The 12,581-nt window shown below is 40.0% G+C and overlaps 1 protein-coding gene across 1 annotated transcript; it reads left to right on the top strand.

Moving 5' to 3' along the window:
* Positions 1 to 5,544: 5,544 nt before the first annotated feature.
* On the top strand, positions 5,545 to 9,194 carry LOC143330007 (uncharacterized). The gene is made up of 5 exons (XM_076746145.1): positions 5,545 to 5,721; positions 7,113 to 7,246; positions 8,521 to 8,662; positions 8,780 to 8,937; positions 9,059 to 9,194. Exons 1-5 carry the CDS (start codon positions 5,649 to 5,651, stop codon positions 9,140 to 9,142), a joined length of 591 nt encoding a protein of 196 aa, XP_076602260.1. The 5' UTR covers positions 5,545 to 5,648; the 3' UTR covers positions 9,143 to 9,194.
* Positions 9,195 to 12,581: the final 3,387 nt, after the last annotated feature.

The following is a 12,581-nucleotide window of genomic DNA, read 5'->3' as shown; positions in this document are numbered from 1 at the left end:
GGAAAACTTCCGGGCGGGACTTTCACAATAAATCCTCCTTGCTGCAGAATTTAACCAGCAACGACTATTTGACAAAAAAGAAATAAATGAATGAAAGAAAGGGGAAGAAAGAAAAAAAAAAAACTTTTCAAACAAACGCTTTCTCTGCACTATGAAGCATACAAAATAATATTCAAATAAAAGCAATTTGATTTATTTCATTTCATTTTATTGAACATTTATAATATACATACATACATACATATGATGTACATAGTGCATTTATAATCTAACCAAATTCTAATATTGTTAACACTGTGTTGCAATACGTTTCTATTTCCTTTGTCATCACCACTGCAGCTCAGCTTCTGTTGTTTTGTAGTCTGCTACTAAGTACTTGACTTCATCTGTCTCTGTGATTCTTTTAATCAAATTCTCATTTATATTCTTTTCTGATATCTTTACAGATATTTCACTGATTGATTGAACAGCCGTACTGACTCATCTAACCTGTACTGCTGAGTCCTGAATTGTCATTTGCAGTTCCAGGTGAACAGTGCTGAATGGAGCCAAGTGAAATCATAGTCTTTAACAATGATTCCCAACCCTTGTGGCTTGTGAAACCTTAAAACAGAGCAATGTCTAGCTGCAGCCCCTCATGTGCCTACAGGTCGCAATCAAGTCAGCAAACGAGCAAATCTTTCTCCTTTTGTTTTATTTCAGTCATTTCAAAAGCCTGAAGAATAATCATGTAATTCACAACACGAGAAAGAACCTAAGAACATTTTAAACATATTTGTTGTAATGGAAACATTTTTGTCTTCTTCCCTATCCTGGTCACCGTCTCACAGTCCCGTATATTCATGTAATAATCTCTTGGTTCCACCCACAACGTTGAGAATCCCAGACACATATTATCAAAATAAAACAATCAATAATTTATTTAAAAAACAAAATCTTTTAGGGGAACAACCATTGTGAAAATTGTACGAAGTGTAATTACAGCAAGCAGGCTCTAGTCAAATGGAAATGTCGGTTTTTAATTTGTTGTTCCGTTAATTGTTTATTGTGAAGATGACATTACCTCACTTCCGGTGTTAGAGTCTCGTTTGACACACACACTAAGATCTACACCGGATCCCAAAAAAGTCAGCGGGAGCGCGTATCCATGCCCTGCGCGTTCCCGGTGCCTCGCTTCCTGTCCTGCCCAACCCAGAAACCACCATGAACCAATGAGTTCTGATGAGGTTATTCTTCATTTCTATTCTATTCTACTTTATTTTTATACTCTTATTAAATATTATGTTCTTATATTAAAGTTAAAACGAGCTCTCTTTCTCTCTCTCTCTCTCTCTCTCTCTCTCTCTCTCTCTCTCTCTCTCTCTCTCTCAGCATCTTGTTCAGTCTTTAAGATGCTTTTAATGCAAAAGTCTGCCCTCTAGTGGTCTGTCACTGCCCGTGTAGGTAGCAGTGACTTAGTGGCAAGACAGCATACTGCATACATTAAGGGCCACATAGGCAGGATCTGTTCAGATCGAAGCATTAACAGGATAAAACACAGGCAGTATAAAATCATAAAATCAACTTTGATAATGTAAAACTGAAAAAAAAAAAAAAAAAAATTAAAAAAAAGAGATAATTACATTATATGTACTGCGTCTCCCCATTCTCCCCATTTTTAACAGGACACAACGTGTAATACTTCACTGAAAAGTCACTATATTTTGTCACAAAATCCTGCTCGTATGTACGCGTGTTAAATTGACATTTAAGGTGACACAAAGAAACGTTGCCCCTTACGCAGCGTCTAGCATTAGCGTTAGCGTCTACACAGACGTCATTCTGCACAGTGAAGTTCAGACATCCAAACGATAGAACAATAAGCAAAACACATTATTTAAGGGGAGGGAGACTTATATCTGATTTTCTGAGTCTACTTTCAAATAAAGTGCTGGACAAACGGGCTCATTGCCTGTGCCGAAGCTACGAAACCGAATGCCTTGTCTTTGAACAAAAATCTGTTCATTTACACATTATTGTATCACTCTTATACTGATGATATTCTGTCCATGCAAGCAGTGAAAACTATACAGATGTATGTGAGTGCATGAACGATATCCTATAATAGAGCAAGGCAGACAGCAGAGAGGAAGGAAGAGGAGGTGATCTAAGATGCAGCCATAAACCACAGAGTAACACCTCACTTCTGAGTGTGTGTGCGTGTGCATGTGTGCTGTGTATTACTCAGAGTAGGTGGGGAAAACTAACTCAAAAACATCATTTTTCCATCATTTCAAAACCCAACATCAAGTGTGAGGAGCTGCAGAGATCACATGCAGAGAGACAAGCAGTCAGTTGGGACATCCCCTGTTGGCTTACAAAAGATATGTGATGGAACAAGGACTTCAACTTTTCCACCCAGTTGTTCTCTGCTGAATAGAAAACCGCTAAATCTTTAAAAAAAAAAAAAAAAAAAATCATTTTATCTGCATGATGTGTGTCAGTGCTTTGACAGCCCAAGCGATCAGCCTTTCCAGAACTTAGAGTCGCAACCTAAGAAGGCTCACAGACTTGTTTCTATGGGCTCGCCACTTAGCATGCTAACAATGCTATGATATTCATAGGCCTAATTTCCCATCTCTCACGTCTCATTAACCTGGATCAGAAAATGTGCTCACACTCTCTGCGGAGGTAACGTTTGAGTCTGACTTTTGTGACTCCCTCACTCTTGATGACGTGTGTAAAGCTGAAACGAATATGCAAAAGAAGAGTTACACAGTAGCTTCACCAAAGCGCTGCGAAATGCAGAGTGGGGACAATAGGGTATTTTGTGTGGGGAGGTGCTCAGTAATGACAGCTTAAAAATGAACATATTGGACAGTCATCTCCAGACGAAGCATTCTCAGCCTGGGGGCAAGTCAAAAGACTTTTAGTGTGCAAAGAAGAGACTTTCTAGAGAAACTGTTTTGACAACAGAAAAGTAACTCAGTCTTGTTTCCGTGCAGCATTTGAATGGTTTATTTCATGCGCTGATCTTCTAGTGTGTTTCTGGCTAACATTACTTGTCGGTGTTAGCTGTGATTACTGACACTTCATCCCGACCTGCAGGCTTATTTCTTATGTGTATTAGACAGCAGACTGCATTTATTCAACATTGTTTTGTCGTGTGTGTATGCAATGTTTGTATTAGTAAAGCGTGTATGTGTGTCAGGTGTTGGGCAAGTGTCAGAATCTCCTTGTGTGTTTGTGTGACAAATGCGGTGATGACAAGTAAAGTGGTGATATCCTCTCTGTCACATACATTTTCATTTTGTGATTTGTTGTGTTCTTTCTCAGTTTTGAAATGTATGTCTTTTGGCAATTCATGATGTTTTATTGTAAGTTTGGGTCCCAGGGAGATGTGTCTTTTGCATCTTGAGCTGAAAAGGTTTGGAGCCCCCTTCTCTACACTGATGTCTCAGCTCAACCAAACCACGCGCTTCACGGCCGCTGTGTTTCACAATGTTGACCACTTGTTAGAAAGGCTTTCTGGCAGGAAGTCCTTGTGTGTCACACATGGACACTGAAGGGTATGTTGTGCGTCTGTATAAGACACAGAGGAGCGTGTCAACACAGCCCCGGTGTTTGACGACCTGTGATGAGAATGTTGTGTGCCTTGTTGCACAAGCTTCTTCACAGTTGTGCTTAGCTGCACAGGGTGTGGACAGTTCATGCAACAGCCACTAGATGGCAGACAGATTTTAGATCAGATTTTAACACATACTCCTTGACAATTACAGGATGTGGTTGAATAGCAAAACACTTGTTTCCAGCTGAAGGTACAAACATTGTACTTGTACACAGAATGAGTTTATTGTGAACTCTTTGAAGAGCGACGTCCCTGCACCTTAAAATCTTGTTTTTGCTGACCTCCTGGGGTGGACATTGTCCGCCTTGCTGCAGTGATATAGAAGTGAAACTTCGAACCAGAAGAAGTCGGTGAAACTATTCTTTTTTTTTTTTAGTTTTGTATTAAGTTACTAAGTTTCTCTTTAAATGATACCAGCTGGTGAATTTTCAGATTTTCTTATTGTCAACAAATCCCATGTTTAGACCAAAACCAACAATGAATTGATCCTACTAACAAGTATTGTCTGAGTATCGAAAGCCTGATATATCTTATTGTATACTGTTTGTGTAGGGTTGGTTTTAACTCTGCAAAGGTAAGAGGATCGGTGTTGCTGAATGCACTGCGATGTTTCCCATTTGGGAAGGAAGACCTGGTTCAGCCTGGCCTTCAATATCTGTCCAAATTTTGATGGAAGTGAATGTGTGTACAGATGATGGTATAAAAACTGTGAATTTTTCGGGGCATTAAGAGTTTTGTGATAAACAGTTTGATCACAGAAACTGGGATAACTGTGTGTTATTTGTTCTGACTTCAATAAAATAAACTTAGAAACTAAATCAGAGATCTGTATCAGAGATCAGACATTGGTGTGATGAGGCTTGAAAAGAAAAACTATATACACTCAGGGCTAAAATCACAATAGATAAGCGGGTAAATGTGTGTGTGTGTGTGTGTGTGTGTGCACCCATGTATTACTCACGTTGTGGGGACATAAGTTTGTTAACACAGTCACATCGTGGGGACTCGCCAAAATGCAGGTCCCCATAATGCAAATTGGGGGAATGTGGTTGAAAATACTGTTTTAAAATACTCTGAACACATAAAATATAAAACATTTGGAAAATTGCAGAATATTGTTCAAGTAAAACAAAGAAAATCATTTCAGTTGATAGTGCAAGTTTAACTTTTTACCAAGTTATTGTGAGAAACATTACAACTTATCACCACTGTAACATATGAATAATGCTGATAATGCTGTGATAACTGTCACAATGTTAGTGTGATATTGGTCAACATTCCCTCTAAAAATCGGAGAAACAGTAAAACATTTCAAGGCCAAATTGGCTCTTCATCAGGTTCAGTGTGCAGTGCTGTCCGTCATTTCTGATTCTAAAACTGGGAGTTGTCAAAGTCAGACAAAGTGCTTGGATATAATCTGCTTTTCATGGTCCTCTCGTTCTGTCTCTCAGTCAACGTTTTCTCTTAATACTTTGCCGACTTTTCACCCTGTTACATCACTGTACTTTCAGTTCTCAATGATCCTCCCCCTGTCAGTCCCCCTTTCAGCTGTAATTGTAAACTTCTGACTGCTAGTTTGTCTTTCGGCTAAGAAGACTTCTCTTGATGAAGGCAGAGGTGTGAACTGAATGTCTTTCACCTAAATGTCAGTGATATTGTTGTTTATAATTTATTGTATTGTGTAAGACTATATCTATATGCTTTGCATGCACATGTCTCTGAACACGTTGTTATGCATGCAGTGTGTTTGTACTCACATATAGATGTGTAAGTGTTTATATGTGTGTGCATTTCTTTTTTGTGTGTGTGTGCATGCATGTGGGCACATCGTTTGTGGCATGGTTTCACAGCTTCACACAGGAAGTGTTTCTATTTCTCTCTGCTCACTTCTCTGTGATATTGAAGACAGATGGTATTTTGTTGTCCACTAGCCTTTTTGCAGAGAGGATAGTGACGGTCCCTTTGCACCTTTCAGGAGAAGAAAACATTCCTCACTACAATCAAACACTGATAATCACCAGCAACCAATCAGGAGGACAAGATGAGAGCTGAGGTCCTGGTGATGGTGATGTTGATGGTGTGTTTGAGTAATGGAAAGGTCACACAGTGCTCAGGTAAGATGATACAACGCTAGTGAAATTGCTGCAGAATTAAAGCTGTTAAAACTGAAACTGTTGAGACAGAGAATTTTTAACCAGTATCTCACCTTTCGGAATGACTACGACGGCTTTCATGTGCTCTGTCAAATCTGGACTCAGATCCTGACATCAGGAGAAAGGAGTTTGGTAAATATACTGCTCATAAATTTTAAGCAAACACACAACAAACACCTTGACTAGACTTAGGGTGTAGTGTGGAAATAGGATGCATGTTCTTGCCTTTGCATGAACAACATATTATCAATATATAATAGTGATTCTTTCTCCATGTGTGGCCAGTAAAGAAATCAGGACTATCAGGGAGCCCAGGAGATCAGAATGTGTCTTCAGCCCATTTTCCCTGCTGCCACTGAGCACACAGAGCCATTCAAACTGACAAAATCATGAGCTGCAGTCACTCTCTTTGCCTCTTTTAAAGTGTTGCAAAATGTAGCAGTTTTCCACCCTAACGGGCATCTTATTATTTTAGTGGGCTGGTAAACTGGGATGGACTGGGTCCCCACTGAAGAGTTAGGCTACAGTCAAATGAACTTATCTCTCCTCTTCTCCAATTAGTATGATTTTAGAATCTCGACAGGGCAAGAAACAAAACCATATGGGTTATAAACAAACCCCAGGTTAGCCAATCATACTCTCTGGCAGAGATATTAAAGGTAAATGGTACAATTATTCCCCAAACTGTCCATTGTAAACATCTATCACACTTTAGATTACCTCGACCAAGTCTGACCTCCTCTGACTGTAGTTATATGTACACAGTTGGCTGTAAGTGACATTTCAGGTGCTCTCAGTTTAAACTTTTCCTCCAAGTGATTTACAACAATGCTGTTAAACTGTTGGTTGTTCTTGGCACTTCTTGATTATCTGAAGGCTTGTGGTTCTTGCCCTGTTGAACACCGTCAGACAGACTTTGCATGATGTTATCACAAGTGACAAACAGGAAGACAAAACTCTAAACATATGACTTGTAATAAAATGGAATTAGCCTTTAATGCCATTAATTTGCTTCAGTGTTCAAATTCTCTGCCATGCTGTTGAGAACAAAAGGGAAATCAAAGACTGTCCTGTATGTCCAACTCAAAGTCTGGAACTACAGTGCACCACGTCATTTTAAATGAAGAACATCAAGTGCAAGAAACAGGAGGACATTGTGGCCAATGTGCAGTGGCTTGCAGATTCTAAACTTGTGTTTGAGTGTTAGTTTTCTTCAGGTAAAGCAGATAGTCAGAAATAACAATGTTTTAATGTCAAACTTCACCAGTTCACTCGCAGCTGTGATTTTTTTTTCTTTGTGTTTTTGTTGTTAAATTTTGTTAAGCTATCTTTATGCTTCTTCTGTCTGTCAGTTGGGGTGATTATCAAGGTGCCAAAACTCAGTAAAGCATCCATCTCCTGTCCATCCATCATGGCTAACAGCTCAGAGCTCAAGTACCTGCTCCATTTCAATGGCAGCTGCATCAGCCAAATAAGTCTGAGTAAGGTCAGTCAGTGTGTGTTTGTGTCTGTATGTCTGCCTAGATGTGTCTTTATTCGTGATGTATTACAAAGGTCTGCAGCCTGTGGATTTCAGTGGTTAGCAGATTTTTCCAAGGAAAAAATGATACCACATGAAATTTAAAAAACCTTTATTTATCTTTGTATCATTTAAGTATCACGTCATGTTCATTGCTTCACGGCTTTTAGCAAATGTGAAAGAATGGCTTTGCCATCAACTGTCCACAACCACAATTATTACACCACAGTTCATTACTGTACATTTCTGAAAGCTTTATCAGGTTCTTTTACCCAGAGAGACTTGGCAGAATCTTACTGACAAGTGACATGACGCGCATAGCTCTGCCACATTAGGAAGCCACAATATCTCACCTCTGCTCCAGGTCTGCACTGCACTGAAAGTTCATGCAAGTGAACAGCTTTGGTAACTGACAGGTTACACTCTAAGAAATGGTTTATGGGCTGAGGGAATATAACTTCAAAACAAAAGCTTTCTTCTGCATGAAAAACAAATTGTTACATGTAGATGTTTTAGTTAGTTGATAACTAACTATCCTTTAAAAGCCGAGTGCAAGGTTGAATTTGTCTGGATGTGTTTTGCTGCCAGACCTCGCATGCCAAAAGAACTGAAATATTACTTAAGGCTAAGTTACTTAGTGAATAAAGTGACTATTTCTCCTTTGTTGTATTTGAAACAACTAATAATTGCATCAGCACACAGTGTAAGAAAACATTTTTACATAACACTGAAAGCTGGTCCTGTCTGTGTTTTATGACGTCCTAATTTAAAATTGCCCTACTTTGACTCAGGTTTGGTCAGCAACAGCTGCATGGATTTGACATTCATGACAAAACCTGCAAGGTTACCACACATATTTCCATTTTAGATTGATGCATGTCGATGTTTAAGCCATAGAGTTATTTTTTTAAGTTAAAGTTGGTTACTTTAGCCACAGCTGAAGACTAAATAAAAATCTGTGATATCAGGAAATCAAATCAAATCAGGACATCACAGCTGCGCAAAGACCACACTTCAGCATGAGTCATACTATGTGTAAATAAGTTGGCATGTGACAGACAGATTGTTCATTCAATCACCTGCCACCACCACTGCAGCAAGGTGGGGTCTAGTGTAGTGTGCTGGTGTTGGTTGATGCTCGTGAAAGTCTCAGCAGATGTACCATGTAACAAATTGTGCACAGGCTGTCTGCAATGAATGTCCCTCAGTCTAAATTATCACTCTCATCCCCTTTCGTTTAGCACTTGGATTCTGCATATAATTTGTTCTCCGGTCACTTTGAAGTCACAGCCGACACTAGTGGAGTCTACATCTGCAAGAGGGAGGTGATTTATCCTCCACCATTCAGTGTGGACTGTCACACCACTGAACTCCTAGTGGCAGGTAAAATGCATGACCAAAACTCACATGTACACTCAATTATATTTCATTAAAACATATTTTTTGTAAATAGTGTGTAATATATTAAAATATAGAAATTCTGTTGTGATCAATTCATAGAAAAGCAGTTTTTCCCGGAAAACAATGACACTGTCCCAGCAGCCAATCAGAACTGTCCAGTCAGGTCTCCATTCATCCCAGACATAGTGATGTGGGCGGGATGTGGTGTTTTATTGCTCTACAGCCTGTCAGTCACCGGCATTATCATTGTTATATGGGTAAGAGATTGACTTCACTCAGTCTCCTGTGCTTCACACATTATGGAAAGTATTTGTCACTATAAGTAAAATACTTTATATGTAAGTAAAATACTCTTCTTGTCTGCGCTGTATTCCTCAGAGGAAGCTGAAGAGAGATGAGGAGGACACAAACGTGTATGCCAACACCCGACCCAGAGAGTTCAGCAAACCCTGCAAAGCTTAAAACCAGTCTGTAGCAATTATAAAGAAATACTGCTGCTATTAATGTATTGTGAATGTAATCATTATATATAAAACCCAGAGAGCTGGTGATGATGGCAATAATTAATAATAATAATTTTTGTAACAGATTAAAATTCATGAAGAAAATAGATTATTTTGAGTACTTCTTGATTGGTATAGTTAAAATGGATTTCACCATCTGGTTATGTGGTTAGAGAAGACATGAGTAATTTTCCTTCACGTTGAGTTAAATTGTACCTTGAATAGTTCAGAAATGTCTCACGCATGAGGAAATTTACTCAGAAATGATATCAAGAATTATTGCTGGTAATGGAAATGCAAAGTGGGTGTGATAATATGCTCATTATCACTATTCAGAGTTACTACTCTCATGCCTCTGCAGGAAATGAACAGATGTCAAGCTTGACTCTCAGCAAAAACAGACCTGAATAAATGAATGAATATCGCTGACCTTTCTTGTCAGTGGCTTCAAGAAGCTCTTCCTTTTTTTTATGAAAATGAGACAATTCTTGTGAAAACACCTCACCCGATTTAGCTCAAAGTGGAAAAGAGGCTGAACAGCTCATAAGTAGGAGGAATACAGAATCAGCTTGTGGAATCAGGCCATGTAACACTAATGGTCAATAACACAAGCTCCTGTCATCCCTTTTGAGAGCAGGAGGCAGATGAAATGTACAGTAAAACTGATGTAATTGAAGTGGCATGAAGTTCCAAAACACAAATCACCCCATATTTGAACATACACCCCAAATAGGAAGGCACTGACATCGCTACAGAGAGACCGAAACATCACCATCTTGCCCGCCGATGCACCGTGGTGCTAAACACAGCTGACTACCATGCCAAGGGGACCGGTCTACTCAGTGACACAGCCACCTATGAAACACTGAAGCGAGATCCCACCAGCAGCTAAAAGAAGAAGGTAATCAACTGCTTACAACTAGTGGAAAAGGACAAAGCCATTGACCGACCACTATATTACCACCTGTACCCCAGAGATATGTGGATGACACCTAGGTCAAATTAGAACACAGGAAGTGGAAGCTTTCACAAATCACATCAATACAGTGGACAGCAACATCAAGTTCGTTCAGGAGGATGTGAAAGGAGACAGCCTGGCCTTTGTCAATTGTGCAGTGCACATCAAAGATGGCAGGACCCTCAACATTGATGTATACAGAAAATCCAGGCACACAGATCAACATGTGCTCTTTGATTCTCACCACCCTCTGGAACACAAGCTGGGGGTAATCAGAACCCTACAACATTGAGCTCAGAACGTGCTCATGAGGACAAAAGGTAAGGATAAGGAGCAGAAGCATATCAGGGAAGCACTCAGAGCATGTGGCTACCCAAACCCAAACATTTCAACAAAACACCACATCCCTGTTCACTTCAAGTCCAGTAACACCGTGAGGCAGAAGCTTGTCCACCCTATGGACAAAACACCCAGACACAAGCTGAGAAGAAAGAAAGAGGCGTGAAAGAAGCCATCCATTTCAAACTGGAAGGACCATCACTGAACAGAGGAGGTGGTCGAAGACACCACTTATCAGCCACTTACTATGCAGTCCTGAGATCTCTTCCCAGGCAGCTTAACAGCCATGCACACCAGAACTCATTTGATCCTACTGAGTCACATGATGGCCGAACAACCCCCTCATTCTTACCCATCAGCACCTGTTGTGCCATCAACACCATGACTCATGTGACCCTAACGACTTGCATGATACTGGGCGGAACTATGATCCCGCAAGAGGATAAATGCCTGGAATTTCCCATCGGCCAGTTACAACTGAAGAAGCCTTTTGGATGAGAGCGAAATGTCTTCTAGAACCACAAGCAAGTACAGTTGACTTTAGGAATCATAGAGGAACACCCCAAATGGATTAGATTAGATTCAACGTTATTGTCATCATCAGAGTGCAGCACAGAGACAACAAAATGCAGTTTAGCATCTAACCAGAAGTGCAAATAGTTATAATATCCAAAATATAAACACATGCAAGTGGTGCAATTGGCTTGAGGTATAAACAGTATGAGGTATGTGCAGGTAGTGCAAGTAATTTCTATGAAACTGTTAGCCCCGATTCTTTTGTTGGAAGCCCAAGAACAGACCAGAGAAATCTTCAGTTCACAGCCGAAGTATTCAAGATTCAAGAGAGATTCAAGATTGCTTTCATTGTCATTGAGCATGGACATGTCAATGAAATTTGCATTGCAACCTCCATGTAGAAAGAGAAGATAATAAAATGAGATAAAATAAAATAAAATAAAATGAACTCACAACTAAGATAAAATAAACTCAGAAATAAGATAAAATAAACTCACAGGGCATAAAAAGTCAGCATTTAAAATGTATATACAATATACATAAAATGCAATAGTACTGTGTGTATACTTAAATGTTAAGTACACAGAAGGTGCAAGTGAAGGTGGTCAGAGTGCAGTGTGCAAAAAGAAGTGTCCTCGCAGTCTCTCCCTCCAATAGGTGGGAGTGGCTGCGGGGGTGGTGAGGTGTGTGTGAGGTGCTGCAGGGGGTGATAGCTATTCGTTGAGGTCACAGGTACAGTATAGCAGCGCTGGGCTCAGAATGACAGAGTTCTCGCAGGACCTCCGTCAGAATGAGCACACATCTCAGATAAAAGTTCACTTTCATCTTCTTGAGTTCAGCCAGCTCCTTACAGAAGTTGGACTTACACGACCGAATGTAACTGGCCAGTTAGCAAGACATAGACATGCCAACCACTGGCCACACTTTGTCCTTGGAATGTGATAAGCAACCTGTGTGTAAGTGTTGTCACAGGCGTGTATCTAATGCAACAGACCTTACTGATAGAAAGAGAAATGCCGTCTGCCTTCTGCTATCAAAACTGGCTTTCACCAGTCATGCCATCTCACAGTTCTGATCAGTACAAGGACATTCATTAGGTTAGCGCAGAAGGAAAGTACATAATAAGAACACATAAAATCACAAGACAGAGACAAATGGTAACAAAACCATAAAAATATGTGGAACACAGTATGTAAACAGGTGACATGTGCAACGGATAGTAAGCAGCAGTGCAGTAAAAATGTAAAATGTATAAGAGAACAGATGAGGAATGTAGCGTATATAAAATATGAAATATAACGTGATATGTGCAGTATGACATAGGCTGAGTTGTAATGTTCATCTTTGTTTGTAGTCTCTTGGGTCCTCAGTGAGGGCCATGATGTGCTAAGAGGGGGTGTCAGTGTCAATGGGAGGGTGGCGGGGGTTGTAGGGGGGCACAAGGTGGTAAGAGGGGGGTGCGTTATATGCTGTTGATAGCAGATGATGATATGAGTTTAATTTAGATTTCGACACATACCAAATTTTCCAGCTGGTGCGTTATCAACCGTTTGATCTATGTACAATGAGACAACAGTGACATCTG

The sequence above is a fragment of the Chaetodon auriga genome, chromosome 13 (assembly GCF_051107435.1).
Source record: "Chaetodon auriga isolate fChaAug3 chromosome 13, fChaAug3.hap1, whole genome shotgun sequence".
NCBI classification, from domain to species: Eukaryota; Metazoa; Chordata; class Actinopteri; order Chaetodontiformes; family Chaetodontidae; genus Chaetodon; species Chaetodon auriga.
The sequence above is the reverse complement of the archived record's forward strand: the minus strand, read 5'-3'. Positions and strand labels throughout refer to the sequence as shown.